This window comes from Stomoxys calcitrans, chromosome 1 (genome assembly GCF_963082655.1).
Source record: "Stomoxys calcitrans chromosome 1, idStoCalc2.1, whole genome shotgun sequence".
Lineage (NCBI taxonomy): Eukaryota > Metazoa > Arthropoda > Insecta > Diptera > Muscidae > Stomoxys > Stomoxys calcitrans.
This window is the reverse complement of record NC_081552.1, coordinates 185,124,994-185,138,233: the sequence shown is the minus strand read 5'-3', so window position 1 is coordinate 185,138,233 and position 13,240 is coordinate 185,124,994. Positions and strand designations below refer to the sequence as shown.

At 38.9% G+C, this 13,240-nt stretch overlaps 1 protein-coding gene across 1 annotated transcript; it reads left to right on the top strand.

Annotated features, from left to right (window-relative positions):
• Positions 1-11,613: 11,613 nt before the first annotated feature.
• Positions 11,614-12,179, top strand: LOC106090434 (calphotin-like). The gene is made up of 2 exons (XM_013256605.2): positions 11,614-11,660; positions 11,724-12,179. Exons 1-2 carry the CDS (start codon positions 11,649-11,651, stop codon positions 12,177-12,179), a joined length of 468 nt encoding a protein of 155 aa, XP_013112059.2. The 5' UTR covers positions 11,614-11,648.
• The last annotated feature ends 1,061 nt before the right edge of the window (positions 12,180-13,240 follow it).

Genomic DNA, 13,240 nt, shown 5'->3' with positions numbered 1-13,240 from the left:
CGCGATTCTAATCCGATTTGTTTAAAATTTTGTATAAGATATTTTGTTATGACTTCCAACATCTGTGCTAAGCATGCTTCATACCAGTTTAAAACTTGATGCAGCTCCCATATAAACCGATCTCCTAATTTGACTCTCTGGGCCTCTAGAGGGCGCAATTGTTATGCGATTTGACTAAACATTATTTTAACGACTTCTATTACCTTCCACATACGTGCCAAATATGGTCTAAATGGGTCCATAACCTGATATAGCTCCCATATGAACCGATCTCCAGATTTATATTCTTAAGCCACTATAGGGCTTAATTCTAATCCAATTTTTGCTGACATTTTGCGCAATGACATTTACTATGGTCTTCAACAGCCAAACCAAGCATGTTCCGAATTGGTTGATAACCTGAAACAGCTCCAATAGCTTTGCAACTTTTTTCCATTATCCTTTGTTAACCTACAAAGAGATATCGGGCAAAAAAATATAAATGAGATAAGAAGATTTGGCCCGGCCGAACTTTGTGCTCATCGGCATGCCACTTAGACTCGACTATAAAAGGAGGCTTCTTATCTTTGAGCTAAATTTTCAATCAAATCCGCTCCACTGAGCTTTCGCTTTCAAGACGTAGAAAAACGGCTTTGAGTTTGTGTACGTTCGTTGAGCCTTCCCCTCTAACAGTTTAACACAAACTTCACACTCTACTAATAATTTTTATCTATGGCAAAGATAGCCACATAAACTGCCTGAATTATCTATCTTAGGGTGGGAAATTTGCAAAAATAGTACAGCAAACAACCGCAACGAAATTCTTAGACTTTATTTTTCTTTATTTTACGGACCGATAGGATGCCATAACAAAGATAAATGGTGCATAATCAATTTTTACCACTCTGCCCCCTCTCTGTTCGTGGTGGCGTCTCCAATCAGTTGATCCATTTCCAAACAGAATAGATGGCGCTTATTTAAATGTTAGTGCTGCCATCGATAAGGGAAAGGTTTAGACTTTAATACCCAAAATGTTAACAAAATAACTTAAAAGTTCTCCGTTCCATGTCGCCCTGGATGCTTGCGCAATCACATATAAACGACTGAGAATTTTACATTTCTCCCATCTGTTAGAGCTTTTTTCAACATATGTTATGAATCTATAAATTTCCTTTGTCTATGCTGCTACTCGCTTGGAGCGGCTTAGCGCCTATAAAATTGATCATCATGTGTTAGTTGTCTATAACTGACTATATAAAGGGTGATTTTTTTGAGGTTAGGATTTTCATGCATTAGTATTTGACAGGTCACGTGGGATTTCAGACATGGTGTCAAAGAGAAATATGCTCAGTATGCTTTGACATTTCATCATGAATAGACTTACTAACGAGCAACGCTTGCAAATCATTGAATTTTATTACCAAAATCAGTGTTCGGTTCGAAATGTGTTCAAATTTTGACAAATTTTGTTCAGCGATGAGGCTCATTTCTGGTTGAATGGCTACGTAAATAAGCAAAATTGCCGCATTTGGAGTGAAGAGCAACCAGAAGCCGTTCAAGAACTGCCCATGCATCCCGAAAAATGCACTGTTTGGTGTGGTTTGTACGCTGGTGGAATCATTGGACCGTATTTTTTCAAAGATGCTGTTGGACGCAACGTTACGGTGAATGCACACATTTCGAACCGAACACTGATTTTGGTAATAAAATTCAATGATTTGCAAGCGTTGCTCGTTAGTAAGTCTATTCATGATGAAATGTCAAAGCATACTGAGCATCTTTCTCTTTGACACCATGTCTGAAATCCCACGTGACCTGTCAAATACTAATGCATGAAAATCCTAACCTCAAAAAAATCACCCTTTATATAGTCAGTTATAGACAACTAACACATGATGATCAATTTTATAGGCGCTAAGCCGCTCCAAGCGAGTAGCAGCATAGACAAAGGAAATTTATAGATTCATAACATACAGCGGTCAAAAAAAGTATTCATCATTAGCAAAATTGATAATAAATTCACTTATTTTGGGTAATTGAAGAAAATTTAAAGTAAACAAATAATGCAGTTTTATGCAATAGTTTATTTTTCGTAATATGTTTTAAAATAAATTCAAAAAATAAATTTAATTAGCGCAAAAAATGCAATTTTATATAATAACACCAAAAACAGAACAAAAAAAGTGTTTATCATTGATGTGCTATCATCAAAGTCAAATTCAAATATTATTTGGGAATCCCCCTTTTCTGTTTTATTTAGTAAAGGAGGCTTTGCCCTTGACAGCAAATATTTAATTTCATTGAAAATATAGTTTTTGTCAAAATGGGTCGTAAGCAAAACGAGGTTTCTGATGAGGTAAAAGTTTTGATAATAAAACACCACAGGAATGGTTTAACTCAAAAAACTATCAGTGAAATATTAAATAGACCACGATCTACTATACAATCCATCATCAGAAAGTGGACAGAAACGAAAACTGTTGACAATAAACCAAGATCTGGTCGACCAAAAGCACTTTCAGTTGGAGATGTGCGTTGGCTAGTGCGGCAAGTTCAGAAAACTCCGAAGACAAATGCGACCATTCTTCGTAAAAACACTATGGAATATTTAGAGAAGGAAGTTACTACACAAACAATTCGAAATACACTCAAAAGGCATAGTTACAGAGGAAGAACTGCACGTAAGAAGCCCTTTATAAATAAAATAAACCGAGTGAAAAGGCTAAACTTCGCAAAAATGTATGTAAAACAGCCCGAATCATTTTGGAAAACAGTCATTTTTGCAGACGAGAGCAAGTTTAATCTTTTTGGGTGCGATGGAAAGGTCATAGTGTACAGAAAACTAAATACAGAGCTTGAAGAACGAAACACAGTTGCTACTGTAAAACATGGTGGAGGTGGTTTAATGGTTTGGGGGTGTATGGCGGCTTCAGGAGCGGGAAATCTTGAAATTATTAATGGAGTAATGGATCATAAGTATTACATTGACATTTTAAAGAGGAATTTAAAAGATAGTGCTGTAAAACTTGGGCTTGGTAATAACTTTCAATATTATCAAGATAATGACCCCAAACATTCTGCTTTAAATACCAAGATGTGGATGCTGTATAACTGCCCCAAAGTCATTAAAACTCCTCCTCAAAGTCCCGACTTGAACCCAATTGAACATCTTTGGGAACATCTCGAACGCAAATTGAGAACGCGCAATTTTTCGAGCAAGAGTCAAATGCAACAGGTGATAATGGAGGAATGGACTAATATAGACCAAAATATAACCGCTAAATTAGTCCAATCGATGTCAAACCGTTTAAAAGAAGTTATAAGACGCGGTGGTCGAATAACAAAGTATTAATTTTTTTAAATTATGTTATTTATTTTTTTGTTTTTTTGCAATGATGAATATTTTTTTTGTTTAATTTTTTGTGTTCAGCTGTAAAATGGCCCTTTTTGTTCCAATAAATACTATTTTTTTCTTTAAAAACAATGAAATTGTGTACATATATATCACACAAGCACTACTGCATCATTAGTTTAATATGTTTTTATTCCAATTGTCTTTTGTAGACTTATTAAAAAAAAAACATTGAATGATGAATACTTTTTTTGACCGCTGTATGTTGAAAAAAGCTCTAACAGATGGGAGAAATGTAAAATTCTCAGTCGTTTATATGTGATTGCGCAAGCATCCAGGGCGACATGGAACGGAGAACTTTTAAGTTATTTTGTTAACATTTTGGGTATTAAAGTCTAAACCTTTCCCTTATCGATGGCAGCACTAACATTTAAATAAGCGCCATCTATTCTGTTTGGAAATGGATCAACTGATTGGAGACGCCACCACGAACAGAGAGGGGGCAGAGTGGTAAAAATTGATTATGCACCATTTATCTTTGTTATGGCAACCTATCGGTCCGTAAAATAAAGAAAAATAAAGTCTAAGAATTTCGTTGCGGTTGTTTGCTGTACTATTTTTGCAAATTTCCCATTATATAGCCATAATTTAGTCTTTTTTAAATCAAATCAAATTGCCATATGAACGATTCTCAGTGGTAGAGAATTTATTTGCCGGTCTTTATATTAGGTGCGGTGGCGACAGTTCTCAGTAATTAAACGATGTAAAAAAGAAGGCTCCTTGTCGATGAGCTAAATATGGGGGCCACCTTGACTTAAGCTTTGCAACTGCTCCTATCACACTGAAAGTCATAACTTTGGGGGTACGGCGGCAGTGTCCTGTTAGGTCATTATAATTGATCAACTGTTTCGAGGTGAGGTGGTCCGCTAGATATTTGAATTTAACCTCATATTGTCATAATTGGTGCATACAGCCGTTTCGTGGGGGACGCCTCACTCCATCTGCCACTTGAGCACAAATTTGAATGACGCACTCCACTTAAAAGTATCTATTACTTGATCCCCCATTGTTTTAATGGGGGGGTAAAGCACCACCTAGATTCTTGGACACAACGTTTAATGTCATATTCGTAATCTGCTACCAAATGCTTTTAATTTGAGGCTCATCTAGCTAGGATCGAATAATATTCCCATTTGAGGGTGTGGAGACCCCCAATAACTTGGACCTCATTTTTTATATCATATTGGTAGTCTAGTCCCGAATACCTTTCATTTGAGTCCCATATTGATATTTTCGTCCAATATGTTTGTTTAGGGAAGTTTTTGGGTATCAATGTGGTGGGTATCAATCGGCCCGGCCGAAATTAGCCCAATTTTAGATGTTTTTTTTCTATCAACCAACCCGCAGGGGGATGTCACCTATGATTTGCGTTGGCAAATGGAAGTTAGGAATTAGGGGGGAAAAGGATGTAGTGTTTACAGACATTTGAGTTAAATCTCTAGATGTCATAGTGGGTGGAAAAAACTCTAGAGGGTTAAAAAATCAAGATCCAAGATCGGTTTTAATGGCAGCTATATCAGGTTATAGACCGATTTGGACCGTACTTGGCACGGTTGTTGGAAGTCATAACAAACCACCTCATGCAAATTTTCAGCAAATTCGGATAAGCATTAAGCCCTTTATATTATATGGCAGCTAAATCATAACATGGAGTGATATTTCCCATTTACAATCCCAACCGACCTACACTAATAAGAAGTATTCGTGCAAAATTTCAAACGCCTATCTTTACTCCTTCCAAAGTTGGGTTAGGTTAAGCTGAATAGAGGATGCAGATATTAATTCGCCCCATGCCACTATGAACATACACCTAAGCCAGTAATCGGCTTGTTGTGCGCTCTAAATTCAAGAAAAAAGTAACCTCGAACCAAAATACTTATTTTTTTCCATGTTTCCCTGTCTGGTATAGTGTCCCCACCTAAGTGCCGGTATCAGTTAGACGCGAAAGCCGGGCAATGACATAGGAAATGCTCCAACGTCTCATCATCTTCCTCACATGCCCTATACATGCTATCACTTGCCGCATCGATTTTACATAAGTAAGCTCGTGGTCCTATGAGTCCCGTTATGATACCAATAGCTATACTGACCTACTTACTTCCTTTCTATTATAGTCTCGTCTTCTCACGATCTGCATCCCCCACTAGGATTTTCACTGTCCTACCGACCGTGCCGTTGTTGCAACAGGTTCCATGCGCATTCGTCGCCCACTCCCTTAACTCAGACTGCATTGACCCGAAAGACTTCGAGTTAACCAAGTTTATTGCTGGCAGTCTTCTGGCCTTCACCGCAATATCGTCTGCCCTTTCATTCCCCCTCACTCCGTTATGGCCCCGCACCCAAACGATGCTGATTTTGCCATCCTCAGTGAAGGCGTTAATCTTCTTCTTACACTGCAAGACTGTTCGTGACCTTACCGTCCTATTACGCTTTCTATTGCCCGTAAAGGACGTAAAGGGACTTTACTGTCCGTAAAGTTGTTCACACTCGACGTCCTTGCGTAAGCTCCATCCTTCACGCATTCCGTGATAGTCCGGATCTCCACCTGTAGGACCGTATTATGGTCAGGCAGTCAAAAACAGATCTCAGTCCCTCGGTTCTCAATGTAGAGTCCCAGACCCACTTTGTCCTCTTGCTTTGATCCATCCGTTTAACATGATTTTCCAGATGGCAATATTAGGGTTTCGTCAATCCAAGACTGTGCCGCTGGCAGCAGTGTCTCACACTCGACCACAAGATTCATCTCAGGTTTCCGATCGGAAACTTCTTCCCTTCCTTCCAGGTTTCCTATCGTCGCCTCGATTATACCGCGATTGTATTAGCTGCTCCCATCCTCAAACCATTCTCCCATCGCCTTAAGTCTCATAGCCGCAGTGGCTGCCTCGCACTTAATCTGTATGTCAATGGGTCCAAAGGTAACGTGCTCTCAACAGACAGACGAACGTACGGCCATGGCTAGATCGACTTAAAATCTCATATCGATCAAAAGTATGTATGCTTTAAGGGGTCTAAAACGAATATTTCGAGGTGCTACAAATATTGTAGAATGACGTACCCCATCATATGGTGGCGGGTATAATAACGAACAAAATTAAACACGAGCCTACCGATAGGCCACCATCTTCTAAAATTTCTCTAATAATGCTCCTTAAAGATTTTTCAATGGTGGATCTTTCAGCACTGGCAAAAAATGGCAAAGAAAAAGTCAAATAAATCCACCACTTTTGATCTAATGAGTTGATCAGTTTAAAATGTTCCTGGCATTTGTGAAGGAGGACATAGGATTTCAGCAACATCTTATTGTTGGCTCATATTTTGAATACAGGATGAGATACAGGGTGTTAAAGTTGATTACTTTCGATTCCTTTTATCTACTTCATTCATTATTCTACTTTTTATTACACCAATTGTGGGTTATTCATGCTAATCTATTGTTAACTTACACCAGCTAAGACTCAGAAGACTTGAGTATGGTATTCTATGTGAACCTATTAAATTATTATTCAGTTTCATTAATTTTTTAAATGTTTTTTTTTTCGGTTTAGTTGACATTTACCTCATTTTCCAATTTGGCCTCCGCTAAAAATTCTGCGAAGCGCTAATCCAAATGGATTTGTAAGCACTAATATGAACCCATCCAGATTTCGCTGATTTTTTTCACACATGTTTTATGACTAGACGGATTAAAATTGAAAAAATATCCATTTTTTAAACAATGCAGCTTGCCAAGGAAACATTTCGGCAAAAGGATCTAGCTTAATCCTTTTGCCAAAATGTTTCGACTATGCCATAGCCATTCATAAAAATACCTGTACATCATTGAAGTTAATCTCTTACCTCACACCTGATGGGCTGAAATATGAATGCGAAAAGGACTTTGTACCTGATGGTGACATATTTAATATGCACTGTCTGGAAGGGCTAACATCAGTGTTCTTGCAACAGGACTCCGATAAGGATCACATCAGCAAACAAACAAAAAAAGCAAACGCAGACAACTCAGAACCATGTCAACTGGAATTGAGACCTCATTGTCGGACGAAGTTGCATTCACTCGCAATGGTCATGCGATGCAACAGGGAGATGTCTTCACATATGCCTTATACTTGCATCGTGAAGAGCTAAGGAAACGCTTTAGCTCTCCCATGGGCATATCTCGTACGAAATTATTGCTAACGCAAGAGCTGATTACAAGGACGGTCAAGAATATCAACAAATGTTCAGCAGCTGATTTACAGATCCTCAGTCGAGAAACGATATTCAAGAAAAATTTACGCCGAGAAATTGCCCGTCAAAGGCATCGTCAGTATTTGCAAATGATGCGTCTAAAACATCAGCAGAATGAATCTAAAACGGAAACAAAAAACAGCACTCCGCAGCAACAGGGAAATAACGACGGCCTACAACATCAGTCCCACATCATGCATCAACAATTCCGCAATGCTTCTGATGATACAAAATTCATTGATTGACATAGAAATGTAATTGGAATCATTATTAGAAACTATTGTTAGAATTGTTAATGTTTATATAGTTGTAATTTAAAACTATGCCTTAATACTTTAAATAAAGACAAATTTTAATTTGAAAACAAGTAAAAGCGGAGTGACGAACCTTGGGAACCCACCACCAAGTATTCTGTTAAAATTTTGTACAAAATAAATTTAGTTGAAGGGCATAATTTTATTCTACATACCGAACTTCAGTCAAATCAGCAAAAATTAAAGCTTCTACGAACCGAACAAGGATAATCGAGAGACCGGTTTACATGGGAGCTACTAAATCAGGTTATAGCCTGATTTAGACCGTATTTGGCACAGTTGTTGGAAGTCATAACAGAACAACGCATGCAAAATTTCAGCTAAATTGGATAAAAATTGCAGCTTGTAAGGACTCAAGAAGCTAAATCGGGAGATCGGTTTATATAGGAGATATATCAGGTTATATACCGATTCGAACCGTACTTTACACAGTTGTTGGAAGTCATAACAGAATACTACATGCTCAATTTCAGCCAAATCGGAGAAAAATTGCGGCTTGTAAGCACTCAAGAAGTCTTGGACCGTTGGAAGTTATAACAGAATACAACATGCGAAATTTCAGCCAAATCGGACAAAAATTGCGGCTTCCAGGAGATCAAGAAGTCAAATCGGGACATCGGTTTATATGATAGTTATATCTAAATCTGAACTAATATGGCCAATTTGCAATTCCCAACGACCAACATCAATATTAAGAATGTGTGCAAAATTTCAAGCGGCTAGCTTTACGCGTTCGACCGCTATCGTGATTTAGACAGACGGACGGACGGACAGACGAACAGGGCTAGATCGACTCGGAAAGTCGAGACGATGAAGAATAGGTGGTCTAAGACGAACTTTTCGATATGTTACAAACGGAATGACTAGATTAGTGTACCCCCATCCTACGGTGGTGGGTATAACAATAGGTTTATTTGAGAGGTCTCCTTTAGAGAACTGTCAAATAAATCTATCTTAAGGCTTCATTAAGTTTTGTGAATACCTCCGTTTCTTTGTATATCCTCCACCATAGGATGGGGGTATACTAACTTTGCTATTTCGTTTGTAACACCTCAAAATATTATATTTTCTTGATCGCCTCGACAATTTAAGTCGATCGAGCCATGTCCGTCCGTCTTTCTGTCTGTGGAAAGCACGCTAACTTTCGAAGGAGTAAAGCTTTAAATTTGGCACAAATATTTCATATTAGCATAGGTCGGTTGGGATTGTAAATGGGCCATATCGGTCCATAATTATATACAGCTTCCATATAAACGGATTTCCAGAATTTACTTTTTGAGCCTCTGGAAGGCGCAATTCAGATCCTATTTTTCTGAAATTTTGCAGATCCGATTTTTTTGAAATTGATTATTATTTTGTATGTATTTTTATACCCACCACCATAGGATGGAGGTATACTTATCTAGCTATTCCATTTGTAACACCTCGAAATATTCGTCTAAGACCCCATCATAAAGAATATATATTCTTGATGATTTGATTCTCGATGGTCTGAGTCGATCGGGCTATGCCCATCCATCCGTCCGGCTGTCTATCGAAATCACAATAGCGGTCAAACGCGAAAAGCTATCGGCTTGAAATTTTGCACAGATACTTCTTATTGATGGGGATTGCAAATGGCCCATATCGGTTCAAATTTGGATATAGCTTCCATATAAACCAATCTCCCGATTTGAATTCTTGAGCTCCTGGAAGCCACAAGTTTTGCTCGATTTGGCTGAAATTTCGCATGTGGTGTTCTGGTATGACTTCCAATAACTGTGCCTAGTGCAGTCTAAGTCGGTCTATAACCTGGTATAGCTCCCATATAAACCGATCACGGATCTTCACTGCTTGAGCCGCTAGTGGGCGCAATTATCATCCGCCTTGGCTGAAATTTTAAATGGAGTGTTTTGCTCTAACTTTTATCAACTGCGCTATGTATGGTTTAAATTGTTTCATTACCTGATATAATAGCTCGCACATAATCCGATCTCGAATCTTGACTTCTCGTAAACCTCTAAAGGGCGCAATTATTATCCAATTTGGCTGAAATTTGGCATGAAGCGCTTTGGTTTGACCATCAACAACTATGTCTCAAATCGGTTCACAACCTGATATATCTACAATACTATACTTCACAGAGCAAGTTCAGAAATGTACCCACTTCATGCACCGGTTACACCTCACCGACCCCGACCAATGGTGGAGGCGGTTCAGGCAAACCGAACAGAACAGGGTGGGGGTTCTTTTCAATTCCGGGACGGACCAGAAGCGTCCAGAGAAGGCACTCCGGGATATGCCTCTCCCATGACGAAATAAGGATGAACACGTAAACTGAGGCGGGAGCCCTTGCCGATGGGTCAATCCGGTGCGTACAGCCGGCTGCCATGGTATTGACCCCGGTAATTTTTTATAGCTCAAAAATTTAAGCAACAATTTTTTGGAAAATTCTTGGAAGTGAGATTTCTGGAAAACTTTCTTTTAATTTTCAAAAAAATTTTTTGAATTTTTGAGTTATAAAAAATTACCGGCTTGTTATCAATCCCATGGCAGCCGGTTGTACGCACTGGGTTGTCCCGATGGAATCATCATTGGCAAGGGCTGCTGACTCAGTTTACGTGTTCGTCCTTATTTCGTTATGGGAAAGGTATATCCCGGAGTGCTTTCTCCGGACGCTTCTCGTCCGTCCAGGAATTGAAAAGAACCCCGGAGCCTATTCTGTTCGGTTTGCCAGAACCGCATCCATCGTTGGTCGGGGTCGGTGAGGTGTAACCGGTGCATGAAGTGGGTTCATTTCTGAACTTGCTCTGGGAAGTATAATCGGGAGATCAGTTAATTGAGATACCTCTTTCCGAACTCGAGCTAGAATATATATAAGACAGCTAAATACTAACCAGTCGGCGTTAATAGAATGTTTGTAGGATAATTTGCAGTGCACTATCTCTGATGCTGTTTTCATCAGTTTCTTTTTATCTCATTCTTTTTTCCCATTTCAACATTCAAAAAACTTTGTCAGTGAACATAGGAAAAAAAATTGTTCTGCATTGACAGTTTCTGTCCACTGCCGGTAATTTTGTGTCTGCATTCTGCCAATTATTGATGACCTTAGCCAAACTCTACGTTACAACAAGAAAACATTGAACCAAATCGTTTAGCCTTAAGACCATTTACTTGTGTCAATAAAGACACTACAAATGTGTATCATGACCTACAGTTGGCCATATTCTAAAGCCTTTACAGTTGTCATCAAACATACCCGTCAATTGGCCACCTCATGCTACACCACCCACCCTTTCTTGTACAATGACAAATAACCAAAAATAAACCGTTAAATAAAATTTATGCTAACAATTTAACCAATCGATGAGACAACGTCGAAGGGGATCATTAATGCCAAACAGCCAACTGCCATTTAACATAAAAACCCACTAAAATTACAAAGCATCAGACGTGATCCGCATACCCTTAACAGAAAAGTAAGCAAACAACCATTTCCCACCTCACGAAGCTATGTGCAAGTGGCTTAAAATGCTAGGGTGTCATGCCTTCATGACTTCTTTCATGTGTACGATGTCTTTTTTTAGTGTTGACTAAGGTCAGTTCGCTGCTGGCCAAAGGTATGTGAAAAAAATTTGTTTTCAATATAAAAAGTCGGCATGGCAAGGAAAAAGACATCAAATTTTATTTGCATTCCAAAGTGTTACAATCACATCAACCTAACTAAGCAAAACAAAATGTTCAAATACGTAAGGATTAGAAAAAAAACTACAGCTAAAGGATTTTTGTAATAATACGATTTCGACTTTTAGGCCGTGGTTTTGTTCGCTGTCTTCGCTTGCGCTGCCGCCAAACCTGGATTGATTGGCGCCCCTTTGGCTTATAGCGCTCCTGTGGTAGCAGCCCATCCACCAGTGATTACAGCAACCAGCAGTCAAGTTGTGGCCAGGACACACAATGGCTTGGTGACGGCCCCCATTGTGGCACCAGTAGCCCCAGTGGCTCCAATTGCACCAGTTGCCAGAGTGGTTGCTCCAGTTCCTCGAGTTCTAGCACCTGCTCCCATTGCTGCCCCACTTGCTGCAGCTCCCATTCCAGCTGCCTACCATGCTCCAGTGTTTGCCAGATACGCCGCTGCTCCTGTTGTAGCCCGCTATGCTGCCCCTGCTCCATTTGTAGCTCGTTATGCAGCTCCAGCTCCTTTGGCCTACAGCAGTCCTTTGGCCTACTCTTCACCTCTGGCTTATGCTCCTAACTATGTGTGGTAAACTCAAGGATATGGGTGGCTCCTAAAGGCCTTTTTGAAACATTTTTGTTACTAAAAAAAGGTACTGTTTGTTGTTAAGTTTGATACTCTCTAGCAATTAGTTTTAATAAAAAAAGACTAAAATATTTAAAAAGGAACCAACAACAGTTTTAATGGGTAAAGACTCATAATTTAATATCATAATTTCTACTTGCCCAATTGCTGTACAATGGCGAAAACATTGCACAGAAAAAATTAAAAATTAAATTCAATTATGAAATTTGTACATTCAATTAAAAAATTTGCTCAAATCGGTCCTATAAAGGAACTTATTGATGAACAATTTCGCAATTTGGATTTATGATATATATTCTTGATCGTCATGACATTTTAAGTCGATCTAGCCATGTCCGTCCGTCTGGCGAAAGCACGTTAACTTTTGAAGGAGTGAAGCTAGGCGCTTGAAATTTTGCACAAATATTTCACAGATAAAAATAATTTTTAAAAACAACAACTTTGGTCGAAAAAACAACCACGATAGTTGTTAATTATCCGGCAGCAATTTATTTTGAATCTCAACCACCCAAAGTACAAATTTGTTGTTGAAAGGCACGCTTTGCAAGCCAACATATAGCAACAACAACAATATATCCATAAGCAAGGCAAAAAACCATCTATCTAACCTAACCACCAGCCAACGCATGTGCTTTGCTTCGGATGGTGGTGATTTTGTTTTCTTTGTTCGGCTCGCGCTGCTTTGCCTCGTTCGTTCTACTGGTGCTCTCGGGTTTTCCTCCGTCACTCTCTACTATTACCCTTAATAACAAATTTTAATAATTTTGGTGCCCGCAGAGTATTGAACTCGTGATCTCCTGTTTGGTAGTCTTGCACGCATCCTCTAGCCTACCGACGTCATTTTCTTAATGATAAAATAAATCAATAAGTACTGCTGCACAATAATACGTCTCTCAATTAATTAAGTTAAAACAAGTAAAAAGGCGTTGAGTTTGGCCGGGCCAAACTTTGGATACCCACCACCTCGGGTATATATGTAAACCATATTTCGTCTTAATCCGTTGAAAA